The 24,368-nt window shown below is 36.7% G+C and overlaps 1 protein-coding gene across 2 annotated transcripts in view; it reads right to left on the bottom strand.

The window, feature by feature from the left end:
• LOC135683580 (protein unc-80 homolog) overlaps positions 1 to 24,368 on the bottom strand; it is a 45,171-nt gene that overhangs the window by 15,460 nt on the left and 5,343 nt on the right. For both annotated transcript variants that reach the window (XR_010515785.2, XM_065198879.2), the window contains exons 2-33: positions 23,455 to 23,506; positions 19,706 to 21,160; positions 18,961 to 19,230; positions 17,870 to 18,262; positions 16,923 to 17,181; positions 14,867 to 15,166; positions 14,301 to 14,701; positions 13,583 to 13,721; positions 13,124 to 13,232; positions 12,670 to 12,742; positions 12,177 to 12,471; positions 11,617 to 11,754; positions 11,314 to 11,414; positions 10,407 to 10,493; positions 9,463 to 9,546; positions 9,126 to 9,194; positions 8,876 to 8,914; positions 8,426 to 8,476; positions 8,223 to 8,310; positions 7,507 to 7,631; positions 6,396 to 6,470; positions 6,143 to 6,247; positions 5,883 to 5,927; positions 5,486 to 5,670; positions 4,985 to 5,063; positions 4,566 to 4,616; positions 4,296 to 4,370; positions 3,172 to 3,279; positions 2,761 to 2,874; positions 2,146 to 2,324; positions 603 to 796; positions 23 to 207 (exon numbers count right to left, since the gene is read on the bottom strand). Coding sequence is in view for 1 of the 2 variants with exons in the window: in XM_065198879.2 (XP_065054951.2) it covers positions 23 to 207; positions 603 to 796; positions 2,146 to 2,324; positions 2,761 to 2,874; positions 3,172 to 3,279; positions 4,296 to 4,370; positions 4,566 to 4,616; positions 4,985 to 5,063; positions 5,486 to 5,670; positions 5,883 to 5,927; positions 6,143 to 6,247; positions 6,396 to 6,470; positions 7,507 to 7,631; positions 8,223 to 8,310; positions 8,426 to 8,476; positions 8,876 to 8,914; positions 9,126 to 9,194; positions 9,463 to 9,546; positions 10,407 to 10,493; positions 11,314 to 11,414; positions 11,617 to 11,754; positions 12,177 to 12,471; positions 12,670 to 12,742; positions 13,124 to 13,232; positions 13,583 to 13,721; positions 14,301 to 14,701; positions 14,867 to 15,166; positions 16,923 to 17,181; positions 17,870 to 18,262; positions 18,961 to 19,230; positions 19,706 to 21,160; positions 23,455 to 23,506 (5,923 nt within the window). In the remaining variant the exon portion in view is untranslated. The remainder of the gene's footprint in view (positions 1 to 22; positions 208 to 602; positions 797 to 2,145; positions 2,325 to 2,760; positions 2,875 to 3,171; positions 3,280 to 4,295; positions 4,371 to 4,565; positions 4,617 to 4,984; positions 5,064 to 5,485; positions 5,671 to 5,882; positions 5,928 to 6,142; positions 6,248 to 6,395; positions 6,471 to 7,506; positions 7,632 to 8,222; positions 8,311 to 8,425; positions 8,477 to 8,875; positions 8,915 to 9,125; positions 9,195 to 9,462; positions 9,547 to 10,406; positions 10,494 to 11,313; positions 11,415 to 11,616; positions 11,755 to 12,176; positions 12,472 to 12,669; positions 12,743 to 13,123; positions 13,233 to 13,582; positions 13,722 to 14,300; positions 14,702 to 14,866; positions 15,167 to 16,922; positions 17,182 to 17,869; positions 18,263 to 18,960; positions 19,231 to 19,705; positions 21,161 to 23,454; positions 23,507 to 24,368) is intronic.

The raw sequence follows: 24,368 nt of genomic DNA, 5'->3' as shown, positions 1-24,368 counted from the left end.
GGTTAGAACTTGTTATTCTTACCAATACTTGCAATTTGTCGACCACAATATCCTGGAAAGCAACCCGCCTTCGTATTACTTCTTTTATTTCCCTGACCCTTGTTGCACCGTTTGTCACGAATTCAGAGACCAAGTACAACAAGGACATGCGCGGAAGGCAAAATGTCTTCAGAGCCATTTGCTCTTCGGATGAAACTGGTAGCTCGTCTAAAATCAAAATCAAGTATGATGGAGTCATGATGAAATAAATTTTGTTTTGGCAACCCAGTGAATAAAGCTAATAGGACTCAATGAACTCAATGTAGGCGGGGGGTAATAACTATGGTCCATTTACCTAAAGGTAAAGGGGGCGTTAATGGGACCATAAATAAAGGGCTAATTATATTTGGACGATGCTATAAGCACAACACGGCAGTTGTACAAGGATAAGTTAGCAGAGCTAAGTCTGAGTAATACGATCAATGCTTTAGCAATAATAAAAATAAGATAAACTTGATAGATTGAAAATTGAAATAACAAAAAATTTAGGACACCTAGTATCCATAGAAAAAGTCATTTTTCAATTATAGCAATAAGTCACTCAAGATTCAATAAAAATTCACCAGTAACAGAAATCCGATCCATGTCATCAGAAAGTGAAGCGTGATCAGTGCCGAGCCCGAACCATGTCCTGACATTACTAAGCATTGAACTCCACCAAGACAGGGACAAGACGTTTGGCTTGGCTAGTGGTGAATCGTCGTCAAAGATTCCATCAGGGTTGTCACACATGCTGTCAAAATTCTTTGAGAACGGTCTAGAAAAAGAATTTTATAGACATATCAAAAGTAAATCAAAGGAATTCCAGCAAAACCTTTTTTACCTTTGCTGGAAAGAAAGAGGACCAGCAAAGTCAACTTTTAAAAACACAGTTGTTTATCAGTCAGAGCAGGAAAACAAAACAGCTGAAATAAAAGAAATAGTCAAAGTAGAAAAAGCCCCACATTAGACAAAGATTATAAATTGGTAATTTTAGCCAAGTTTCAATCGCTTATAAAATTATTCTCGAAATTTTCATTTCAATTTTCAATTGCTTATCCATGGTCACCCCATTGATGAAATCACTGGTTTTCAAGGGGAATGTAGAATACCTTTTTTTATGTTCTGTATCGTTAGTAGTATACGAAAAAGCACATGTGTCGTAAAAGCATAGCAGAATATTCAACTAAGCGTGTTACTCTCAAGAATTGTTCTCTTTCTAGCTCCATCCACTAATTATTCTAATGTATGCAATTTTATTTTAATATATGCGTAAATCAATGCTTAAATAACTATTTACAGGTACATATATGTTTTTTTTAAATGTCATATAGCTGTAATAATTTGAAATTGTTATGATAGATATTTTATTAACTTTGCAATTATATTGACTTCTGGTTTTACGTTTTTATTTGGTAACATTGTATTTAATGTGTTAGCTTTCACTAGAATTTTACATTTGCTATGTAAGTTGACAACTTAAGATAATTAATAATAAAAATCAATATCATGAATAGATTCAATATAAATCAATAAAAATCTCTCAAAAAGTACAAACAATGTAAAGATTAAAAAATTTGAAAGTTCTCTTTGACAAACCAACGTCTTTTTGCTATGAAAGCCTTACTTGAATATTTCTACAAAATTCCTTGTCTTAAACGCAAAATAAGTCTAACATTTGAACTTATACTTGATGAAAGACCAGTTTAACATTAGCATTGCACGTAGGACATTACTCGTCTTAAAAAATGGGGTTAATGAAAATGCAAAAACGAAACAAGGGCGATGCAGTCCACATGTTTCAGAAGGAAATGAAAGATTTATAGCGTGAAAAAAACGATAGTGTTCGTAGTGGTTTTAGTGTTCGTAGTAAAAAAATGCGGTTGATATTAAAAATGTAAAAGTGAAACAATAGCTGTCTACATGTTTTAAAAGGAAATGAAATATTTTGCAGCGCAAAATAAGCATTTTTGTGACCTAAGTGTTCTCAAAATGAAAAACAATTTTTAATCGTGTTCCATGGTAAATCTTTTTGAGAAATTATTTCACTGATCATTCGTAACATCGCGGTTTGTTAGGACAACAAAACTTTCATTAAATTTAATAAAAACTGGAAGAACAACCCACCTGCCTAAATGCTTAGAGTTTTCAATGACGACTTTTAAGTAGTTGAGGAGAAACCTGAGCTGCCGAATCTCCTTGAACATCATTTCTTGCCCTTCATTTTCTTCGTCAACAAGAGTCGCTGATCTGGTCTGCATTTTTATATGACACAGATAATGTGGCATGACTGCCGAAATGACGACCTGTAAAGGCAGAAACCAAGTCTCTCTATTCAAAATCTGTACGCACATAAAAAAACATGGATTATTTTTACACAGCAGTGATGTCTATGAGCAAATGCGAAGGAGCGTGGTTCAAAATTAAAAGCAGTAACTTTCAGGTGACCAGTGCCTCATAACAGAGTATTTAAATTTATATTTACAGTTCGGGAATTTCCAAAGAAAATATTCTATTAAATAAACAGCAGAAGAATCAACGTTTCTTTGTCAAACGATCATATTATCCTAGTGGTTGTGTCTACCCAAGCAACGTGCTACAGCAGTATGGCCCAAAATCGCCTGTCACAGAATAACTTCTATCATAGAATGACATCATGAATTGCGATTCAAAACAGCACTTCGAAGTAAATAGATCTTATGTGATAGGTGTAATAGAGAAAAGGGGGAATATTGTACTTACAAGCATCTGAATTCCTCTGGAAGATGCTGGTCTTGATGCAATAACAGTGACAGCGAGTCGCACAGCAATGTCAATGACACTGAATTCAATGTTTTCGATTTTGCACACGGAATCCTAAGGGAGAAAGCAAATGCATTACATTTTGGCTCTGACCTATTCTTGGTTTGGATTGGCCTTTGGATTTGGGTTTGGATTGGCCTTTGGATTAGTGTTTGGATTAAGTCTTGGATTTGGGTTTGGATTAGGTCATGGATATGGGTTTGAAGTAAGTCTTGGATTAAGGGCTAGTGAACTAGCTAAAGTGATGCAATATGCAAAATATTATAAAATGAAAAGAATTATTAGTACAATGTCATTAAAGAGCTCTAGATCAGAAACCATTTCCACTCATAACTCATAGTTGACACTTACGAAGGGACGAATTGGTTTTTCGCCTCGAACAAGACCAAGAACTCCGATGGTATCCTCAATCCTTCGATCGAGAGACAGGAGTAGCTTGAAGAACACACGTGATGGAATCTAAAGCAGAAGAAAAAGTCCAATCACTTTCCAAATAAGAAAGTGGAATTCATGGGTGAGGAACAGCAGGGAAAAATTGGGTAACAATTGATCAATAAAAGATTGAAGTGGCTTAAAAGCTGGGCTGTCAATACCGTATTTACGCAACACCGAAAAATGCCCAGGACATTATTGAATTTATTTATGCATTTGCAGAGGCGTTTTAAGGTAAGGGCGCTTAAATGTTAGGACGTTTAAAAAGGACGTCATTGATCATACTCATCGGTTAAGCAAAAATTCCGGTAAATACAGTTAAGAGAAACAAGGGAATCAGCAAACATACAAAGGCTTCTTGCTTGTCATGTGACAATAGGAATATCAATTCGGTGCTTCAGTTTTCTTGATAAGTCAAATATCTTGACTGCCATCGTAACAGGTAAACGGCAAATGAATTTGGGTCGGCCGTTACAACCGAAAAATTATCATATTGTCTATAAGCATTGTGTTGAGGTAGAGGAAAAGGAACTTAAAAAAAACTGTTCCTAATAGTTACTTTTTATTCTAAAAAACATTTTCACCAAAGATTTCTTGCTTACAATAAACTTAAAAAGTTTATTAATTACACTCTCTAACTCGGTAATTATTTTCTTTAAAGTTCCCAGTAGCTACTCCTTTCCTACTAAGGACGTCTTCGCAAGGGGTATTTAAACGAGAAGCTCATTTTTTGCATTCAAGCATTTTCAGGGGTGTTAAAAAGCAGGAAGACAGGCGTTGGCTCGAAGTATTAGGATATGTGTTTGCACTTGTGGGAGCATACGTTCCAAACCTTTGGTTGGCTGAGCGACCGAAATTCTCAATACCCCATTAGTCAATCAAAATTCAAGAATATGACAACAAACGTGCCTCGCAGCTAAATTTAGGCCTATTTTGCACGTTTTTACCACTTACCGAAATTGAAGGGCTTGAAATACGACGAGGCAACACTTGGTAAGAGAGAAAGTCAATGACTGACAGTAGAATATAAACAGCAATCTCACCTGTTCTAATGGGCAGAAAGTGAGTAATTCCTGAGTAACTTCTGACTGCAATATGGGAGCTGCACTTGCAAAGAGCTGCAAAATATTGCATGATTATGTCCACTGAATAGGGCAATACGCGACAATTTGAATAATGGAGTGGCGTGATGAGGGATGTAGTGGATGACATACGTAAAGAACGATTAATCTATTTCGGTAAAGGAAATTAGTATTAGAAAAATATGCGTGCAAAACAAAGTGAAAGTGTCACTGGACAGATATTCCACTCACCTGTAGCAAAAAAGGACTTTGGTGGAGGGTAAGAAATGTGCCCATTGCAAACTGGAAATAAAAACAGATATATGCATAATTGCTGGTGGAAACTATTATTTTACTCGTTTGTCATATGGTGCTCGATGGCGTAAAGGAAGGGCTGTACACTATTTAGTGTATGGAATAATAGGGTTCTTCGTTGTACATCCGAGTTTCACGCATAGCGGGACCACTAGTCAGCTATCCCCAGATGATCACATTAAGCATCAAAGCCGGAGTTCAACTATGAACCACCCAATTTTATGCATACATTACATGGTGTTTATATTATCGCATCATGTCATAAACAAAGGAAAAGGGCGAACTTGAGTTTTGAGATTATAATTGTAGATTAAGCAAGGTAATCAATGAAAATTGTTGAAAATGCACAATGCTACCTCTATAGCCTCAGTCACAAGTGTGTTGTCTTGGTGTTGGGCGTAGACTTTTAACAAAGTCGGCAAAATCTGCTCATATCTACAACAATTATATAAACATAAAATATATTGCTAGAAATTGCCTATCATAGATACAGCAAAACTACAAAAATTTATCAGATTTCGAAATGCACTGTGATATCAATTCGTTTATCTAAATTGTCGAAATCATTGGAACAAAAATAGACCTATAACTCGCATTACAAAAATTTTTCTGATCAACTGATGTTTATCCATGTTGTTTCATTTGATAGCTCGATGGCAGTTGCGTTAAAGCCACTATGCCCTGACGCATTTCGATGGCAATTTATATATCCTTTTGCTTTGACTATACAAGACATATTGTTACTTATCCAAACGGCAACGTCAGGCTAATTCTCTTGATTTCTCAACCAAAAGCCTTTTGTTGATTCTCAACGGTTGACCGACGAGACATAGTGCCCTTAACAAACTGAGACGTACCCACTGACGGCAAAGATTTGTCCAAAATGCCTGCTGATGTTGATGAAGCACCCCAAGCAGGATCTTAAAATGGCAACATTGTCACAGAGTAACAACAAAGCACCGTTTAAAACACTCAAAAAAATCTCAATTTCATCAGCAGCTGTGGCCGTCTCATCCAAGTGCATAAGGAGTGTGCAGATAAACTAAAAGAAAAGAAGAGAATTTAAAATTTATATGCATTTTAACGTTAAATATCAATGTAGGTATATTGTGCAAGATCTGTATGATAATGGTGGTTTATTGAGATCACTTCAGAGGTATTTGTCAAATTCATAGATACTTTTCGTTGTTTCGGTTATTTCCTATGTATTACCAAAGAGGCTTCAACTGGCTTCAAAACGAAAAAGCGAATTACCTTCATCCAAGTATCTTTCAATACCACATCAAAGGTTAGCAATTCCTGTAAAAAAAGCAACAAAATTAACGTTTTCATAGAATAGACAAGAAACTTTGATTTTATTGAAAGTTTCAATGCATCAAAACTATTTATGAATATTGCAATGCAAGAACTGACTGAAATATTAGTGAAATATTGTTACCTGAACTTTCTTATCTGAAGATTTAAGGATCTGATAGTTATATAAAGTTGTTTTGAATAGATATTGTGAAGTTCACCTTTGCTAGGCCATTCTCTTGACAAAGTTCAAACTCAAACTCGATCGCTTTTCGCGGGAACGCGTTCTGCTTCAGCAACGCCAGAAAAAGGAAAGCATCGTGTTTCTGAGGGGAAAGAGAACAGAGTTTGAAAACTGAGGTGATACCAGTTGGATGCTTAAAAGATAGCCGGATAAAACCAATTTGCAGCGATAAATATGTATTTTTGTTGATAATTTCATGATTGAAAACATGAATTATAAGAATAACGCACCTGATATGGGAAGGCATTTAATATTGCACCAGACAGATTGAGTCGACTGATTTCGGACATTTTCATGATAATCGCCTTTAAAGATATAAAATGCGAAATACAATTAAATTCCGCAAAATTAAACTTCATTACTAAAAATTTGGAAACATATTTGAAAGCTCTTAAGGAATAGAATATTGACGACAATTAAGGTGTCTCGTAAAAATATCCCCTTCATCCGTTCAATGCTGATCAAATAAAATTTTATTAGAGTTAATTTCATGAGGGATGTTGTAGAACTTGATTTCAGTAGGGGTTCTTATTTTAGCTCATTTGTATTGTTCTCATTTGGGTGTCAATTGTCATGCTTCAATTTGGTATTTAAGTCCTTATGTGCTTCTTTGATGCCATTGGAAGTAATAGAGAAGAAGGAGTTCTGTAGTTTGGGCTTCTGCACGATAGTGCTGGACTCTTGACTCGTATGGGTGTATATAATTGCTTTGGGTCAAGATTATGGGGCTTATTTCGTATGCTGTTTCCACGTTGTTCCCTTCTTTCGTCCCTCCCTCCACTTTTGATAACAAGCGTAGTATTATTCTTCAAATCCTTGTTTATTCTTTTGTGTTGGACTAGGGCCAGTTTACATCACGGGATTCTTTTCCAAGTTCTTGTTATTTTTCGTTTAGGAAAGACTAGGCTCTTAATTCAGTCTTGTTTTCTCTTCCTCTCTCATATCTTAGGTATCTAAGGTAAGACTGGTGCATCGGCTCTATGGTGGGGAGAATTTTTCTTGTCCATTCTCTGCCCAGAACTTTAAGCTGCTTGTTCTTGAGTCTATTAAGCTATATCAAAGGTTAGGTTTTGTATGGGTTCGTTAGATGAAGCAACTTGTGCCGATGCACCGACAGCCCAACGTTGTTTCATGTGTTAAGGGAATGTAGTCTCAAGAACTGATTTGATGAGGAATGTGGCAACGTCTTCTGAGGGAGCTTTTTTTATTTTAATTGATGGAATGCTTTTGTTTATGTTTTCTCTCCGAATAACAAATTAAATTGATTTAACAAGCTACAAAACAAATGCAGCAAATTTGTAAACGGTTTGTTAAATGCAAGAAAATTACATGAAGCATCACCTGCGCTTGCCTTTCTTCGTAGCATCTCTCTCTATCCATTCTCTCAAGTTTAACGACTGGGGCAGCAAAGCCTCGTTTAAATGCGAATGAATCTCGAACTTGCCTCGAACTTTCCATCAACCAACCTACAGGAAAACATTCAGTGAAAAAAAAATAATAAAAACGTAGCGTCTGGACCGTTCTTCAAGCTGATTTATACAGAAATTACCCGAGAAAACAGTAGTGTACAACCAGAGCCCCCGAGTAAGGGGCAGGAGGTTGAATTGTCGCAGCGCCCCGAGGTCTAGAGGACCTTATATAGTAATAAATTCCGGTTTGAGAATGGAATTAATCGAACGAAACAAAAGATGTCTAAAAACAGTGTAACATTTTGAATGCTTGCAAAAAAGGCACCAAGAAATATTCAAAAATGTATCATAGGCTAATTCAAAGGACGCAGTTGCAGAAATTATCTGTTTTGCTCCAGAGCCTCCGAACCTCTATGGGACCTGTACACAGCAACAAGAGTCCTTCAGCAAGCGACAAAATAGTCACAAAGCAAAGAATTGTTGACAGATTTTATATAAAGCAATTAAATCAAAATTACCAATACCAGTGATGCAAAAGAGACCTTTAAAAGGCTTGATCAATTTGCCAGCAAGTGAAGAAAAAAATGAAATTCAATTTAGCTCACTGGTATATAAGCAAAAACAGATAGACATTGGGTGCTCACTTACCTGAATACTTGTCAATCAAAACAAGGGATTTATCGAACAAATCAAAGCGTTTCTTGCAGTCGTTGACTAGCGAAGCAAAGGTTGAATCCTAAAGCAAGACAAGAGCACGCAAATCAGATCACTTGCCAACATTAATAAGCAAGCGCAATTCGAACAAAAATTTATTAATATCAAATTTTCCATCCGGGATTAGATTACAATACCTCGTTCACTTCAAACTTTTCGTTAACCTTTTCAAACATCACACGAATTTCCTAGAATAAAAAGAGAACTTCTAAATGAAAACTTTTTATAGATAGAGATTAAAAGGGAAGCATGATGAAGAGAACAAACTTTAATGGCAAGCAGAGCCCAAGTCACTATGACAACGAAAACTCACAGAAACAGTGTTGTTGAAGTTTCAAAAGAGATGAAAGTGAAGCATATTTTAAACGACGATAATGGGACTTTTTTGTGGTCATCAGAAAATATGGCTCTAAATAATAATGCGTTATTAAATGACGTTAATATTGATAAACGAAATTAAATAACAACTGGAAGCATTAGAAATACTTCTAAATGAAAAGCAATTAAAATGCAGAGAGTATGTTAGAAAAGCAAAGCATTTGCTAGAATTAAAAAGCATATAACACAGCCAAAGTAATGACACTTGCCTTTATTCCTGGAACATTTGCAGTGACCATGAAAACTTGCTGAAATTGAAAACAATTGCCAACTTGATAAAAATTCGAAATCATGGAGAATTTTCAATGATAAAAACATTATAACAATAATAAAGCTTTGTTTCGATATTGAAAATATTGTCAACAAAAAACTGAAGAACTTCATTTAATTATAAAACTAATTGAGTAAAATAACCCCCAAACTGACAGTTATGAAAACATTAGAAAGATAATAGCCAACCTCGCAGTTCTCCTTTCTAAGTACTTGCTTCATGTCCTTCAAAAACAAATTCGATACACTCGGCACCACCTTAAAAACGAAAATTAATTTAAGTGCAAAAGTTAAAAGATAAAAGAAAATATAAAAAAAATTCCAGCATTTGCTATCAGATATTAGGCTATGTTTGTTCTTGAGCTGATTTTATCTTTTGTAAAATGTGGTTTTCTTTTCCTTAAAATCAAGTTTCACAACTGGGCAAATAAATATTGGCTCTTACGCCTTGAATGCTATTGAATAACTATCTTCACTTCAATGGCTTGAATAAGGATCCAGCTTGGAAAGCATGATAAATGCATACCTGCCATAACACATGCAAAACTGAAGAAATCCTCTTTTGGCAGCCTGGTTTGTTCGTTCGGTTGTAGTACATTATCAACCCAACCTAACAACATGTTAAAAATCAATTTGTGACCACAGAAAATTCAAGAGGCACTTTGAAATGATAAAAAAGAAACAAATTTGCCAGATTCTAGCAACTTAAGCCTGATTTACATGAGACGAATTTTTTGCGCGGAACGAATTTTCCGCCACGAATTTTTTGCTGCGAATTTTTTCTCTCGAATTCGAAGTTTAATTTACACTGACAGAAATTTTTATGCGAATTCCCTGCAAATATTACAAAAGAATATAGCGAATGTCCGAAGAGTGTTAACATCAGAAAGCTCAAAATGAGCAGCCAACAATTCAGCGTTTTGAAAAAATTCTCGCCTAATTTTTTATTTCTGACATATTGGCAGAACAATGAAACTTTCAAGCCAGTTTTCGTCAATTTGAAATTCAAATCTTTGAATAATAATCTGATATGAATCCATTAACATGGATTATGCGCGAGGAACAGGAAATGAATAATTGCCAACATATTTCATTGACGTTGTATAGAGACTATAGGTGAGGGTGTTTGAGAAAAAGAATGCGGAAAGACGTAGGCCACCAGAAACCAAAACAGAAGTGTCTTCAAATGCTGTTCTGATTGGTTTATTTTACTACTCGACAAATTTCGCAGTGAAAAAGTAAGAATGGTTTCTACTTTTTTCGAAGCGAATTATTCGCGGCGAATTCACAGCGAATTTTCTAATCTCCATTTCTGCGAGAATTTTTGGCGCATTCGCAGCGAAAAATTCGCTTCGCACGAAAAAATTAGTCTCGTGTAAATCAGGCTTTAGAAATACCAGCCAAATGCCATTAGAATATGAATCAGAAATGAATTCTTCAAAGCAGAGTCGATTAATTATACGAACGTACCAAGTTATTGAACAAGTAAGTTCCAGCAACCGGCGGCAGTACTGGCATCTGCTGAATCAATTTCCTTAAGACAAGTAAGACTTCCTCCTTAAGGGGGAGAATAAAAAGATGAATTTCAAAGTAAGTTGGGCTAAGATCACAACCTAACATGTAATCCTACAAAGGCCTACGATCTCCAAAATGCATATTATCTGCAAATATTCAAATTCAAATATGCTTGTTGAATGATGATCATACCAATTCATTAGTGGTTTTAGGGCTTGTGGGTACAGTAGTTCTACTGAAGGGCATCTCCCAGAAGCGAAAATAAATGAGCAATGAGATTGCCCGAAAACAGGAAGAAAACTTTACTGCAACCACCATTCAACTATCTGGTAACAGAGGTCAGGTCTTAAAAAAGGTAAATGTTATGGCTATCTCGGAACCTTTAACGCTTTATTGCTGTCCTTTGTTCAGTTCTCCAGATAACAGATAGAGAAATGGCTCCTCTAAATTCAGATGATTTAACACTGAATTTCCAAAACTGACCCACTCGGTATGGTGATTCTAGCATTCTGCAACCTCGATACATTGGCAAATCTCCTTATTTTTAAGATAGCAATAATTTATAAAACACTTATACCAAGTATAAGTGGTAGCCAAAATGGTACAATTTTGGGTATTGAATAGAGAGCAAGCGGTACTGTTTGGTTTTGCCTCCTGGATTTTTAAAAAAAATGGGGAAAGATGAGACGAGCAAGAAGGATGGGGTGCTAGGCCGGATGACTGAGGATAAATCTGCATCTATTCTTATCCTGGTGCTATTAAACCATTATTTCTTCGTGACCAAGTTTATCCTACAGAATAGATTCTCGAATGTACGCATGCTCTGGATGCAATAATACTAATAACAGCAGTTTGAGATTACCTGCTTGTTTATTTTTGTTATTTTCTCGTATACCGATCTAAAGAAGAGATCAGGGTCGTCAACGAGACAATTCCACACGACTTGGTACGCTACACATCCGACTAGAAAACAAAACAATTTAGTATAACAATGCAAGATGTTACAAAGGCGATGTGCAAACATCATATTCAAAAACTGATGAAGGGAAATATAAATAAGTGTAAATTCTGTTAATCAATATATTGGCATCAGATTGAGCAATGTTCATTACGTAAAAATTGTGCAGTTAAGCTATTAGACAGGATAAAGTCTCGTAAAGTCTACCTGATTTGCCATCCAAAGCCAAAGCAGTATCATCCATAAGACGTATGACATCAAGAGCCACAGCACAAATTGAAGGAGGAAACAACTCTGATGTTTCGAAGCCTGAATTATAAGCATGAATGGGAGGAGCCCAGGTATCTATGACAACAATTGATGATAATAACGAGCAATTAATCAATGCAGAAGGTGGTCAACCATTCATCTGGCAAGACAGCATTAGATTGGGTATATAATAAAATAAAATACGATCCTGTTTTTTATCTGAAGAATTTACCCTTTTCTAAAAATTAAATTTATTGAGTTATTGGGTCATCAAAAAAATAAAGATAAACTTTTTCAATCTTGTTTAAAGAACTGCTAGATGTAGAAACCAGGAAAAGGATTATGTATCATAAGAAAAGTTGCTAGGCCAAAAAATGGCTTAACACGGCATCGAGCGCTTCATAATGTAAATAAGACCTGGATCTAAACCATGAAGGTCTTTCGTCCTGTCATTGCCGATATAGCCAAAGATTTCGTAAAGGGGACACAAAGCATAAGAATAGAAAAGGCTTTCCCACCTTCGTCTTCGTCTTCTTCTTCCTTCCCCTTCGCCTCAGTGCCAGCTTCGGTTGAAAGAGGAACATTTCTTAAATGAAACCTTTTCCTCAGCTTAGTAAGTTTACTCTTCCTCCTCTTCTCTTTCGCCTCTAGCCTTTTTTCTTCATCATAATACCACTCACTTTGACTAATCTCAGAATCGTCTGTCTCCCAAAGAAAAGGCGAGCCTGCTACCCAAGGTGAATCTGCTGTTAAAGGTGGGTCTCTGCCAATGAGTGGAGACGGCAGCGTATAGTCGATTTTCGGTGGAGGTATCTAAACAAGAATGTCGAAAATAAATAACGAAAACGCAAACCAAATATTACTTTCTTCAAAGCAAAAATAAAACTTTTTAGCAGGAGTAGCGTAACTTGCATAACATTTTCCACAAAAATCTATAACCAAGCCTTAAATACAATATAGACAAAGCATAGTCATATCTGGCTGACTCATATCTTTCAGAATATATCAGACCTTCAATGAAGAAATTGCATTCCTTTCCATTTTGCTCAGCGCGTTGTAGCGATATTTCCACAGGACACTGAACCTGAAAAAAAAACATGTTTAAAATGGCATGTCCATTGTAATTTGCAAACAATACTTTAAGATAACACAAAATCTATTATTACTTTTATTAATATTTTAGCTCTATTTTTATTGTGTGACCATAACTACAAATTCTTTAAAATACTTCTATGGCCCTATGGGTATTTTGAAACAAAAATGTTGAGAGCAGAAGAAGCATGATGAAATATGACACAATATGGCATAATGAAATGGGACAAAATGAATGTTCTATTAAAATACCATTAGGTTTCAATTGGGTCCGGCTCTTAAAAGCAGAAGCACCAGATAAAAGATTTTATCAGTTATGACGATATAGGAAAACTTCAGGCTCATAAATGAAAGAATATTGATGAAATTTAACCTGAAAACTGCCTCGGCTCTATCAGTCGGATCTGGCTGGCTCATTTCTTTCTTGATAAATGACGTCACAAAACTGCCAATTTGAGCACCAGACATCAACACGATAGCAGCTGAATTTAACGAAAAATAAGCGATCTCAAGAATTAAAGGTTGCTATTTACTTGGGCTTATTGATAAGCCACTGAAACTCTGTAAGATAATGGGCAAGAGCAGGCATGTTTAGAATTGGTTATGAGAAGCAAAAAAAATTTCTGCAACAAATAAGGAAGACGATTGTCTTGTCTTTTTAGGAATCAGCAATTGAAAATTCCGAGGAATTTCTCCTAGGGAGCAGTTTAATTTAAAAAAGCTTCTCAAAAACACTTCTACGCGGAATACCAGTGGAAAGAGCGAGTTATGATTGATTAGTGATTGGTTTTGATTCCATCTGCAAACAAAATAATACTAGGCCAAATCTTACCTGCAGCTGATACCAGGTGTTTGTCCGAATGCAACAGCATATGCCATGCACAAGGTATCATTTCCATGAAATGCAACTGGTCTATGACCAAAGCAGCTTTGCATATCATACTGAATGGGACATGGTGTAGCCCGGAAACCTGTAAAAGGCAACACTTGATTTGAATTAACGATTTGACAAACTAGTTGATTGTAATGTTTGATTGTAATGATTGATTGAATGATGGGTTGGTTGATTGGTTTTATTGGTTGATTGTAATGTTATGTTGTAATGATTGATTGACTTATTGTAATGACTGACAGAGTGGTATGATTGATTGACTGTAATGACAGGTTGACTGACATTTATTGGTATACTAAGTTTCGTGATTCTTTTATGGCAAGCAACAGGTACCATAAGGATATTTTTTGAAAATAAAGGTGCCAAATATTTGTGAAAAAATCCTTTACAAGAAAACGGTCATAACAAATTAATGTGTATGTGTAAACAAAATAGAAAAATGCGAAAACAAAAGGACAGCAGAAAGGCGACCGAGATAACCTAACTGAAAATTAATTGAAATGATGACCTAACTGAAAATCAACTTGGCTCTTTAAAAAAATGCTGTGAGAAATATTCCTTGGAAAAACCTAGGCCACTGGTGAAATCTCATTCAAAGAGAATCTAAATTGACAACTGTTTCATTAAAAAAATTTATGGAAAAATTTGTCCAACCAACCTCGTAACGAAGATAGTTCAGAATCAGATCATCTGATTGGTCGTGAACTTGCTCCGGAGATATCGAAAGTTCTCCAATAACCGCACTTCTTCTACCAGAAGGTGTGATACCATTCAAATTTGAGTTATACAAAACATCAAGACTTTCCTTCAAATTTTTCCAACTTTTCTCGAACCTCAGTTCCCAATTGTCAATCTTAAATTCGGTAATTCTTGTGTGGATGAATTTAACAAGCTTCACAACAGCAGAAACCCATCTAAGGTCTTGTGCCTCGGATGGAATTTCATCATCTTCGTCAAATGATGACGTAAGAGGCTGATGATCTTTAAACGGTCTCACAGAGTAAACTTTGGAAGAACGTCGAGACAATTTTCGTTGGTACTTTGGGCTGGAGCCTACAACTATTTTTAAAAAAATATGAACTTGTCAGTGCGAGGAAGGACGAAAACTATAAATGAGCAAAATTTCAATCATCGTTCAAAAATCTATCTAGTGAAACATTTACAAATTAGAAAGCTTTTGAAGTTATACTAAGTTTTATTCAGAAAGAAAGAAGCAAAGCCAACCGTAACGATTGTATCCACTGGTTTTCCGCTTGGCGCCAGCTGTCGACCCTGTTTCATCACTTACGGCAATTACAGGGGCCCTGTATGACCGGCTAGCTACTGACCTCCTTGCGTGAGCTATCGACGCAGAGCTCACTTTTCTGTTGTCATTTACACAGTTTTTTGGGAAGGTCGCATTCTCTTTATCAGCTCCATAGGCCCTGCAACTATCTCTGAGAAACGCAGTGATTTCCAGAAGCAGCTGACACGCTAGAAGTTTTAATCCGTAGGGACAGTATGTCGACACAGTGCTCAAATCACCTGAAAAAAATTTGACGCAAAATTTGAAATTCCTTAGCAGTAAAAAATGCCTCTTAGCAAGAAGACCTTTTAATATAATTTCCAATACACAAATTTTAGGATACGAGATTTGCCTGAAAAGTTCACAGTAGCTTACTGCAGCCTGTCTATCGACAAGACCAAGCTCTAATAACCTGAGACGTTGGATCATTAATCACGTTCCTTTTTGCGGTGAACACATGGAAATTGTGCGCAGCCAGAGTTTGGGCAGGAAATAATTTTCTTGTTTATTTAAAAATAGGTAACGGTGAATATCGCGTAAGCTCTCTGTAGCTATTGGTGAATCATCGACTTATCACGGGATAAAACAAGGTCTAAAAAAAGCTTTGAAAAATCTCAAGGATCCTTGAGAAGTTTCAAAGAGCTTAGCTGAAAAAGCCATCTGGGTGCTACGGAATGGCTTGTTTTGCAGAATTAAAATATATAATCCTTGAATTTCGAGGGAAAATTCTTTGATAAGATAACAGTGATGGTAAGATTATGCGCAAACGAACCTCTGCAGGAAGTGTTTCAGCCGTCATCAGAAATTTTCATTAATGGAGAAGATTTCAGCGACAAAAAGGGTGTCCGTGGGCATGTTCATGTTACTTAAAGGCGTCTGATTCTGCTATTGGAAGCTAAGCTAAGCTTTGGTTGCTTCGATAGATACAATACAAAATTCTCTAAACTTACAGCTGAATCACGATTAAACTATATCAGCCTTCTCTGTTGCTCTTAAACGTTTGAATTCAGCATGCATGTCAATATATATATTTCAAAGACTAAAAATCCTATTTTCGGAGAATCAAGAGTGCACTAAAATATACGGTGATGGCAATTTAAAAAAAAGTGGGAAAGCAAGATTATTTTTTCATTCAGACGCTTTGGAATCTGCCTACATTTGAACAAAAATCCTAACTTGCATTAGCTGTTGCTGACTAATCAAAACCAAGAAACCGATTAAATGCTTCATTCTTCCATTCAAGTTATTTTCGATCCGCTCCTGGATATTTTCGCTATGGTCAGAGAAAAATACTTTTGTACGATTGGTTTCCTCTTTCCCCAAGCTATTATGCAATTCTGCGGTATATTTGGTCACTTTGAATGGATACAAGAAGGTGTTAACTCAGCATCCAGGCAAGTCTGGGTGCTTTACTGTCTCTTTTGTGATTCAATTACCTCCCGACTTCTATTATTTTCACCAGTCCTCTCGATAAGAGCAATAAAATAAAGTGCGTCGATAGTACTAGTGAGGATGCAAACCTTTCCTAATGATATAACCCAAGTCAGCTGTTTTTTGTCGATAAATTTCAAGAATGATTCAAGATTACATAGTTAAAGAGCCCTGTATCCAACAAGCTTTGTTTTTATTGCTTTGCGGGGGTAAAATCTTCATCCGCGACTTTTAATCTTAAACAGCACAAAGTTGTCAATGAAGATAGTTCGTCATTGTCACAATGGAACGCAAATCACTAGTGCCTCCCTTTAGTACCCTTGAAATATGGTTACAAAAAGCTAACATTCTTTATCACACATTCTGCTCTTTGATTTTCATATTCCATGTGATGTGTCTCCATGTCCCTTCCAATTTCAAATGTCCTTTCAATCGAAAAAACTGTAGAGGCAAGTATCCCAAAGTTTCACGTTCGAAAGCTTTGTGTCCGATAGCCGTTTGAATGAATGTTTATGACGTTCGTCTTAAGTGCCACAACGCATATAAGTTTGATAACTTCCTCACCTTCATGCAAAAAGTTTCTTTCTGACATGTCCGACTTGCAAGAATCGCCCGTTCGTTCCCCAAGAGCTTCATTCTCCATTTCAATGATACTTTCAAGCTTCCCGCCAATTGCAAGTGCCCATTTGTGAAACATCATCGCCATGTCCTTTTTAGTTGAAAGTTCTGGACGCGAAAAGACATCTCCAGTCCCTTTATTACAAGCATGCACCAAATGACAGCATTCTAAAAGAACTGCAGCCCTGGCCAAAACAGGGGCTCTCTACAAAATAGAGATCATACAATTGACATTCTCGGATAAAACTTCACTGATTATTTATAAACCCAAAATTACAATTTGCCCAAAAACCCAAAAACCCAACTTGCAGGGGAAAAGGTTCCTTTCCTTCTCCCATCAAAAATTATTACAGGTACAAGTGTTAAGACATCAAATACAGAGAGGAAATGTATGTTTCCAGTAGTTAAACGACTTGAATATATTTTCTTATCTAAAAGCTTAGCATGGTCATTAAAGGAAGAAACCTGTAACAAGTTTATGACCGTGCCTAAATTACAGGAAGGGTACCTATGAAATAAATACGGCGAATTGATTTCGCAGCACATCACAAAAGACTGCAATGTTAATAACTTGAAGGGCTTAATACTGAGCCGTGTATGATCTTATACAGGCTTTAAATTATACCTGCATTGCATAACTGTTGCAAAAAGTAGACCATTCCAATCACAACTGTGTCAATGATATCCCATCAAAGGTTCAATGACTCACTTCCCACATCCCATTTATAGCCTACATGTATAAGCTTAAATGGCAAAAGTATTGGCGTCACAAGAAGGAAGGTTGCGTTGCGAAATTTTAGTAGCTTTTAGTAGCATCATTCAAGGGCACATAATTTTAGAAGACTAAGAACTGACTTTTAAAAGAGAGTAAACACAAGAATCTGTAGCCTCACCAAGTCCATTAGTGCTGCAATAAGAGCGGCCTCGGGAACATGTCCAGGTGCAATAAAGCTACTTATGAATCTGAAATGCTTTATTCCTTTCAAGAGAGCGCTTAAATCGATTAGCTTTGGACCGGCCACTTTGTCAACAAACACTGGCGACTCTTCAGGTTCAACAGCACTGTATACAACCGACGCCATCCTCGAGCGTTTTGTCCCTTTAAAGATTTTAAACTTGTTGTTATTTGCAAAGGTCTTGGAAAGGCTTGATGACTCTCTTGAGGGCCTGGTCGTTTTTTTTGAAGACTGCTGGTTGATGGCCACAAGTTCTGGACTCCCAGCAGTATCCATCGTATTTTCACCAAAATCATCAATCGTGAGGCCTCTAGCTCTTGTCAATGGTAGCTAACACGAAAGAAAAAATATTAACTATCCCTGTTACAGTTTTTTCCCGTGTACATATTTTACTATCGACTTAGAGACACTTTTCTGCGGTGAAAAGGAAATCTTGAAGCATAACAAACGAAACATTAAAGGGTACCGGGATAATGGGAGGAGGAAGAAGTACCGGGAACATAGGAGGAAGGGAAACGTGGTATGGAGCACAGACCGCAGTTCTACTTTTCTGTTAATATTTTTTCCAGAAAGAAATCAATCAAAGTATACTACGACTGCGAAAGGGACTTCAGTCGAAGATTTCGCCTAGAGCCAAATTCACACACGAGAATAAAACTGTTTTGCTGTTATCGTTCCATACCTTATAGTAGTGATGGAATATTGGATGCCTAATATATCCACCTATAACATATACAAAGGATGACTGTGACCATGGGGTGACCATTTGGCTTTTGAGAGTGCTGACGTCGAATAAATAATTCGGTAGTGAGGAGGCAATGTTAGAAGAACTGGTGAACCAGATAGGTAGAGATACTAACTTAGTAAAAAAAATGTCCAAAAAACGAGTCCTTAACGATGTAGACCCAGGGTTTTACACTAATTTTCTGTCCACAAATCACCTTCACTAGAAATATAAACAACTTTGATTGGCAAGAGACATAGGATTTAGCAAACAAGGATTTCGAGGAATTAAAATGGTGTATTACCTTTTTGCGCATCTTTGAGTCAGCTATGGCATTACCCCTCGACCAAAGTTTCGTTTTTGACTTGGATTCCTTTGAATGAAGCGAACCACTTTCCGAAGGGCGGTGTCGAGCAGAGCCATCAACAAATGTTGCTGCACCATCTCCTACACTGTTGCCGTCCGTTGATTTGGAAAAGGAATTTAATACTCCGTTCATCACCATTTTCCTCATTATTCTTGGATGCTGGCTGTTTATGTATGACAACAATTTCGTAATTTTATGTCGATGTTCCTAAAACGAAGGACCAAGTACAAAAATATCGTCAACTTATGTTTCGTCAACAAGTTGGCTCCATAAGCCACAAACTGAGCTTTCTATGCATATAAACATGAAGACGCTGTCCTAGAACATTTCTAGGAGATTGGGATGCTAAGAAACAAGGGAAGAAACGATCACGTATTTTAATGCTGGCGTGAGTAATAAAAACATATTTAAAAAACAACACCACCCAAAGCATGCAAAACAGGAGTGCGTACAAGCGAATGTGTGCAAGGGTAGGAGAGGCTTCGGGGCCAGATATGTCAGTGCAACGGTCGTTGATGCAAAAACAAGAATTCACAATTTCAGTGTCTGCATATTCTGCATGGAAATTGTAATGAAATACAAGAACAAAAAGACAACATGAAAAAAATTATAACAAATGGTTGGGCTTCAGCCTAAAACCTCCTCCTCCTGTAACAAGGTTCAAATTGCATAGACGACTTACCTCCTTGCATGCCTTATCTTCAAGCATAAATTTATCGAGAAGAGGCATGCTAAGCCATGACATTAGAATTTCTTCGTTTTTTTCTTTCACATACGATGTGTCACTGTCACTGCTCGCCTCGCTCTGCAGACTGCGGTGCGCGGCATTGATATCAGCTAAAGTTCCCTTCTTCCTGCTCTGTATCGGAGAGATATCAAACTTACCAAAGCACAAACCCGTAAACGAATGCAAGAAATTCAAAACTTCAGCAACAGACTTGTTTCTTACATAGAGAACTACCAACAGACTCAGCTGATGTGGATATGTTGATGCAAGTTTACTGAACATATCGTGCGAGAGGACACGCAGGTCCTGTCCCTTGCTGCCGCGCATTCCCGAGTCATTTTTATTACAGCCAATCATTGTTATTAAATCTAATAAGCAGTAAACAGTGGTTTCAAGATTCACGTCTATATCGCCAATGATCTCCTCCTTTTCGCTAACTACGCCAAGCTCCAGAAGGATGTGAAGTGTGAGCAACAAGGTTTCGCAAAGTCTCAACGTAGCACCTTTGCTAATCTTATAAACAAGGTCCAACACTGCGGAATGATGTAGTGTTCCATCCTCTCTAAGCCACTGCTCGTATTCATCGGACAAAAAGACTGTTTCAAGTTCTTCAAAATGTCTACTATTTCTGTGAAATTCTTTTACATTGATATCACTCTCAGGAGATGTCAGTTTTGAAGAGCTGGGTTTATTATCGGATTGGGATTGTAGAAGGGGCATGCTATATCTAACAGCAACACTCTTTTTGCCACCATATTTTAAGTTGCGAGTATTCGACAATGATTCTCGATAATCATGAAATTCATTATGAAGCAGTTGCGAAATGTAAATCAAACACCAGCACAGACTCTCCTCGCATAAAAAACTCTTCGAAAGGCTATTCAAAACTACCATATCAAAATACTTTAGCATCCCTCGTTTACTCGATGAACTTGGTGATGCGGATTTGCACTTTTCTAAAAAAACTGGCCTTTTAAAAGAAGGAATATCTGGACAAACGTTTTTCCATAGCGAATGCCAGATGAGCATGCCACTCTTTAAGCTAAATGTAAGGTCTTCCTCGTGAATATTGTGAGCACAGGGAATCAAGAGTTGTATAAACAAATCGACAGTCTTGGCGGGAAAAAGCACCTTTTTAGGGTCCAGATCACAGTCTGCAGGAGCATCTATAAAGCACCAATGAGTTGTAGACAAAAGCCTGGTGACTGCGACGGTGAGCCTGTCACTCATGCCCAGGTTGCTTCTGTTAGCAAGGATTTGAGCAGTGCACTGAATAACATATGGGCAAGCAGCCTTGACAAAGTCCCACCGATGGATGTGCTCCAACAGGCGAATAAGATCGCTGTACACAACTTGAAGCTTTCCTTTCAGCTCGCGTTTGATGTAGCCACAAAGAACTCGCTCAAACAACTACAAAAGAAGATACCCTATCTTTAGAAAAACACGGTCTTAGTTAGTACGACAGTAATAACACTAGGGAATATAAAGTGAATAACTGAAAGCCAGTTGACTGAAAAACCAGTTGACTGAAAACCAGTTGACTGAAAACCAGTTGACTGAAAAACCAGTTGACTGAAAATGTCTTTGCCCCCAGCTGCTCATATGGTGCTGGGCTTTACTAAAATCTAAAAAGATAACTTCAGAAAAGAGGGGCTACTTCGTGAGTCCCATCCCGTCCAGTGCAATTCCGTCCAGAGCAGTCCCGTTTAGAGCTGTCCCAAAATTTTCATAATCTCAGACAACCGTTAACTTGCTTATCTTTAACTATTGCGTTTGTGTGATGATGGATTTTCATGGCCTTTTGTAAATAATACTTCTTGTCATTTAATCGCTGCTTATCGTTGAACAATAATGCCTCTTTTTCACTGATTATCGGTCATCTTAACCAACACCAGTGAAATTAACAAAAAAGTCAATATAGTTCAAAGTTGATGAGGTCTTAATTGAACTGCAAGCAGGAAAACGTCTACAAAATCAAACTAAAATGACTGCTAATTGAAATTGCACACGTCAGTGTGGAGTTTTGATTAATCAAGTATATGATTACAAGAGTAATCCTAAACTGCTTTTACTTAAGACCAAATATGAAGGCGCCTCTTTCAACCAATTGGTTTTAATTGTTTTGCAACGAGAAAAACCTGCAAACAGATGATGACTGAAAGCATAACAGGTGTTTCCTACGTTTGTTTTGCGCACATTGCCTGTGGGTACATTGGTTTTGCGTAAGCTGGTCGTACACGAAAGCATTTTGGTCACATAATTATTTTGCTGAGCAAAACGCCAAAAATGTCTTGTGTGCGGCGGTAAATTCGTGAAAACAATTGATTTGCTTCTTGTGTTTGAGAAACGGGGCCGTTTTGCTCTTAGGTTAATAAGTAAACGCGTACAGAAGAGAGATAAATTAAAATCAATACATTTGATATGAAAGAACCGTATCGCGAATCGCAAGAAGGATGGTCTAAGCCATTAGAAACTTCATCTGGTAAGAAAAGTCTTATCTCAAGCTGAAGGGGGCCAGAGAAGTTAATATTCTGCTGCTATGTGCTCCAGGCTGCATATAATTATCATTTTTCCAGCGATTGAAAATTTCTGAAAAATTCAGTTTTGCTCTTTACTGCATTGTACGATGCTTTTCAGATAAACACAATCGCAGAGCCCTAATTCATTCGCAGTGGCTAGTTGAAATGAAATCCATCCCAAAACTCAAGGTTCACAAGTTGGTATCAAAATTCGTACTGCGTTTGATTCGGTCTGACAAACAAGTTATACTGATTCCAGAAAGCTAATTTGAAAAAAGGATCAAAAGAATTCGATCTGCTTAATTTCATTAACTGGTTTAGTAATCACATTGAGAAGAACTCAAAAACATGGACTTTCCTTAAAATTGCAAATTCTGCCTTGACCCAGCAAACTTCAACTAAATAGAGACTAAAGTAGATTTAGCACGGTCAGTTGGATGATAGAAAAAAATAAGGTTTACACAGTAGTGGTGTGTGAAATCTTGTCACTTACACTTGGCTACAGAAAATTCTAATCAATTCGGCCTAGGTTTTGAAGCAAAATAGTACGCTTATTTCCAAACAAATTGGATTTCAAAGGATTCCGCCTTTAGGTGAGGATTGCAGCCGTAGGACGCGCTGGTTTCAATAGCTTTATGAAAACAGCTGCATTGTGAAGACGTGGCTTTGAGTTCATCTTGTTAGACGGATATTAAACAAATCAAAACCCGATAACTGGTAAAATGGCACAGAATTTCAATAAATATCTATAAATACTTTCTAGAAAAACTATTGGCACTACTTCATGAAGAGAGGAGCTGTGCACCGAGAGGAAATCGTGCAGGCCTTTCTGAGACGAACTTGAATTGTTCAAAACAACTCCCTTGATTTTTTTCATAACATTTTATACATTGAAAGTTTGAAATCTCCACTAAGAATAAGTTTTATTCCACCACTGCCTACAGATTTTCTTTACGCTTAGAAGCCAAGAGTAGCAAAGACTACCTCGAGCAGAACAAGGAATAGGAGATAGTGTGGTTTCCTAAAGGATTAGCAAAATAGAAATTGATGTGTTGAAAAGATTTGCAATGATCAAAATGGTGGCTTCATTTAAAAAGGGCTTGGTTGCGAGGTAGGAATGCTCGCAGGAATTCGTTATGAAGAAAGAAAAGCTTTAGAAGGGATGTACAAATGAGAGAAACTTACAACACAGGCAGCTTCGTACTTTCTGTCATCCAATCTCGCCTTTAAAAAGTATCTAAAAAAGAAAAAAAAATCTAAGAAAAGCATGAATTGCTAAAAAAATTGAATAAACTTTTGTGACTGTTTGAATTCAATGACAAGGGAAAAAATTCAAAAGCTCAGTATTTTTAAACCCCAGTAAACATATTTCCTGTAGTGTGATACGGAAATTATAAAAAATTATTACCTAACAATTAAGTACTGATAATTAATGATGATCTTGGAGAATACTTTTTTTAATTTTTTATTAAAAGTTGGTACAACGTATAGATGATTACATCTAATTAGAGCTAATTAAAACCAACTAATTCAAATTACCTCCGAATAATACAAATCGTACATAACCAATGTTGCATCTGTATTCCTTGCAAAGGTCACAAGTACAATTGAACAATTAAAACTCTGAGATTTTTTATTTTCAAATCTAAGATATGAGATAATAAAAAATTTTGTTTGCTTGAAGCTAAAAGCTAATTTAAGAAAACTTGGATTTTGTCCTAGAAACAGTAACCAATTGAAAGTATGTGGTTGCATTAACTTTTAAGTAGAGTGGAAAGCTTATCTTGTACATCCGCTGAACAGGTTTTACATGACGTCACTAAACACTCGCAAATCGATCAACGATGTAGAAACTGATAACTTATCTTAAAGAAAGTAATAAAAAGGAACTTATAATCGTAAAAAGTACAATAGCACTGAACATCAGCCCATGACTGTTAACTTTGCCAAATCAGCGCCGCTTTTCTATAGAAAAAATAATATTGAATCTCCTACTTACGTTAAGTTTCTTTTATAAAAATGGATATTTTTGCCTCCAACATGACCTTGACATTACGCCAATTCATTCGTATTATCATACCAATCCAGAAATTGTTACT

The sequence above is a fragment of the Rhopilema esculentum genome, chromosome 7 (genome assembly GCF_057945365.1).
Source record: "Rhopilema esculentum isolate cy_ngs chromosome 7, ASM5794536v1, whole genome shotgun sequence".
NCBI classification, from domain to species: domain Eukaryota; kingdom Metazoa; phylum Cnidaria; class Scyphozoa; order Rhizostomeae; family Rhizostomatidae; genus Rhopilema; species Rhopilema esculentum.
Note: the sequence above shows the minus strand (reverse complement) of the source record. Positions and strands in the feature narration are given on the sequence as shown.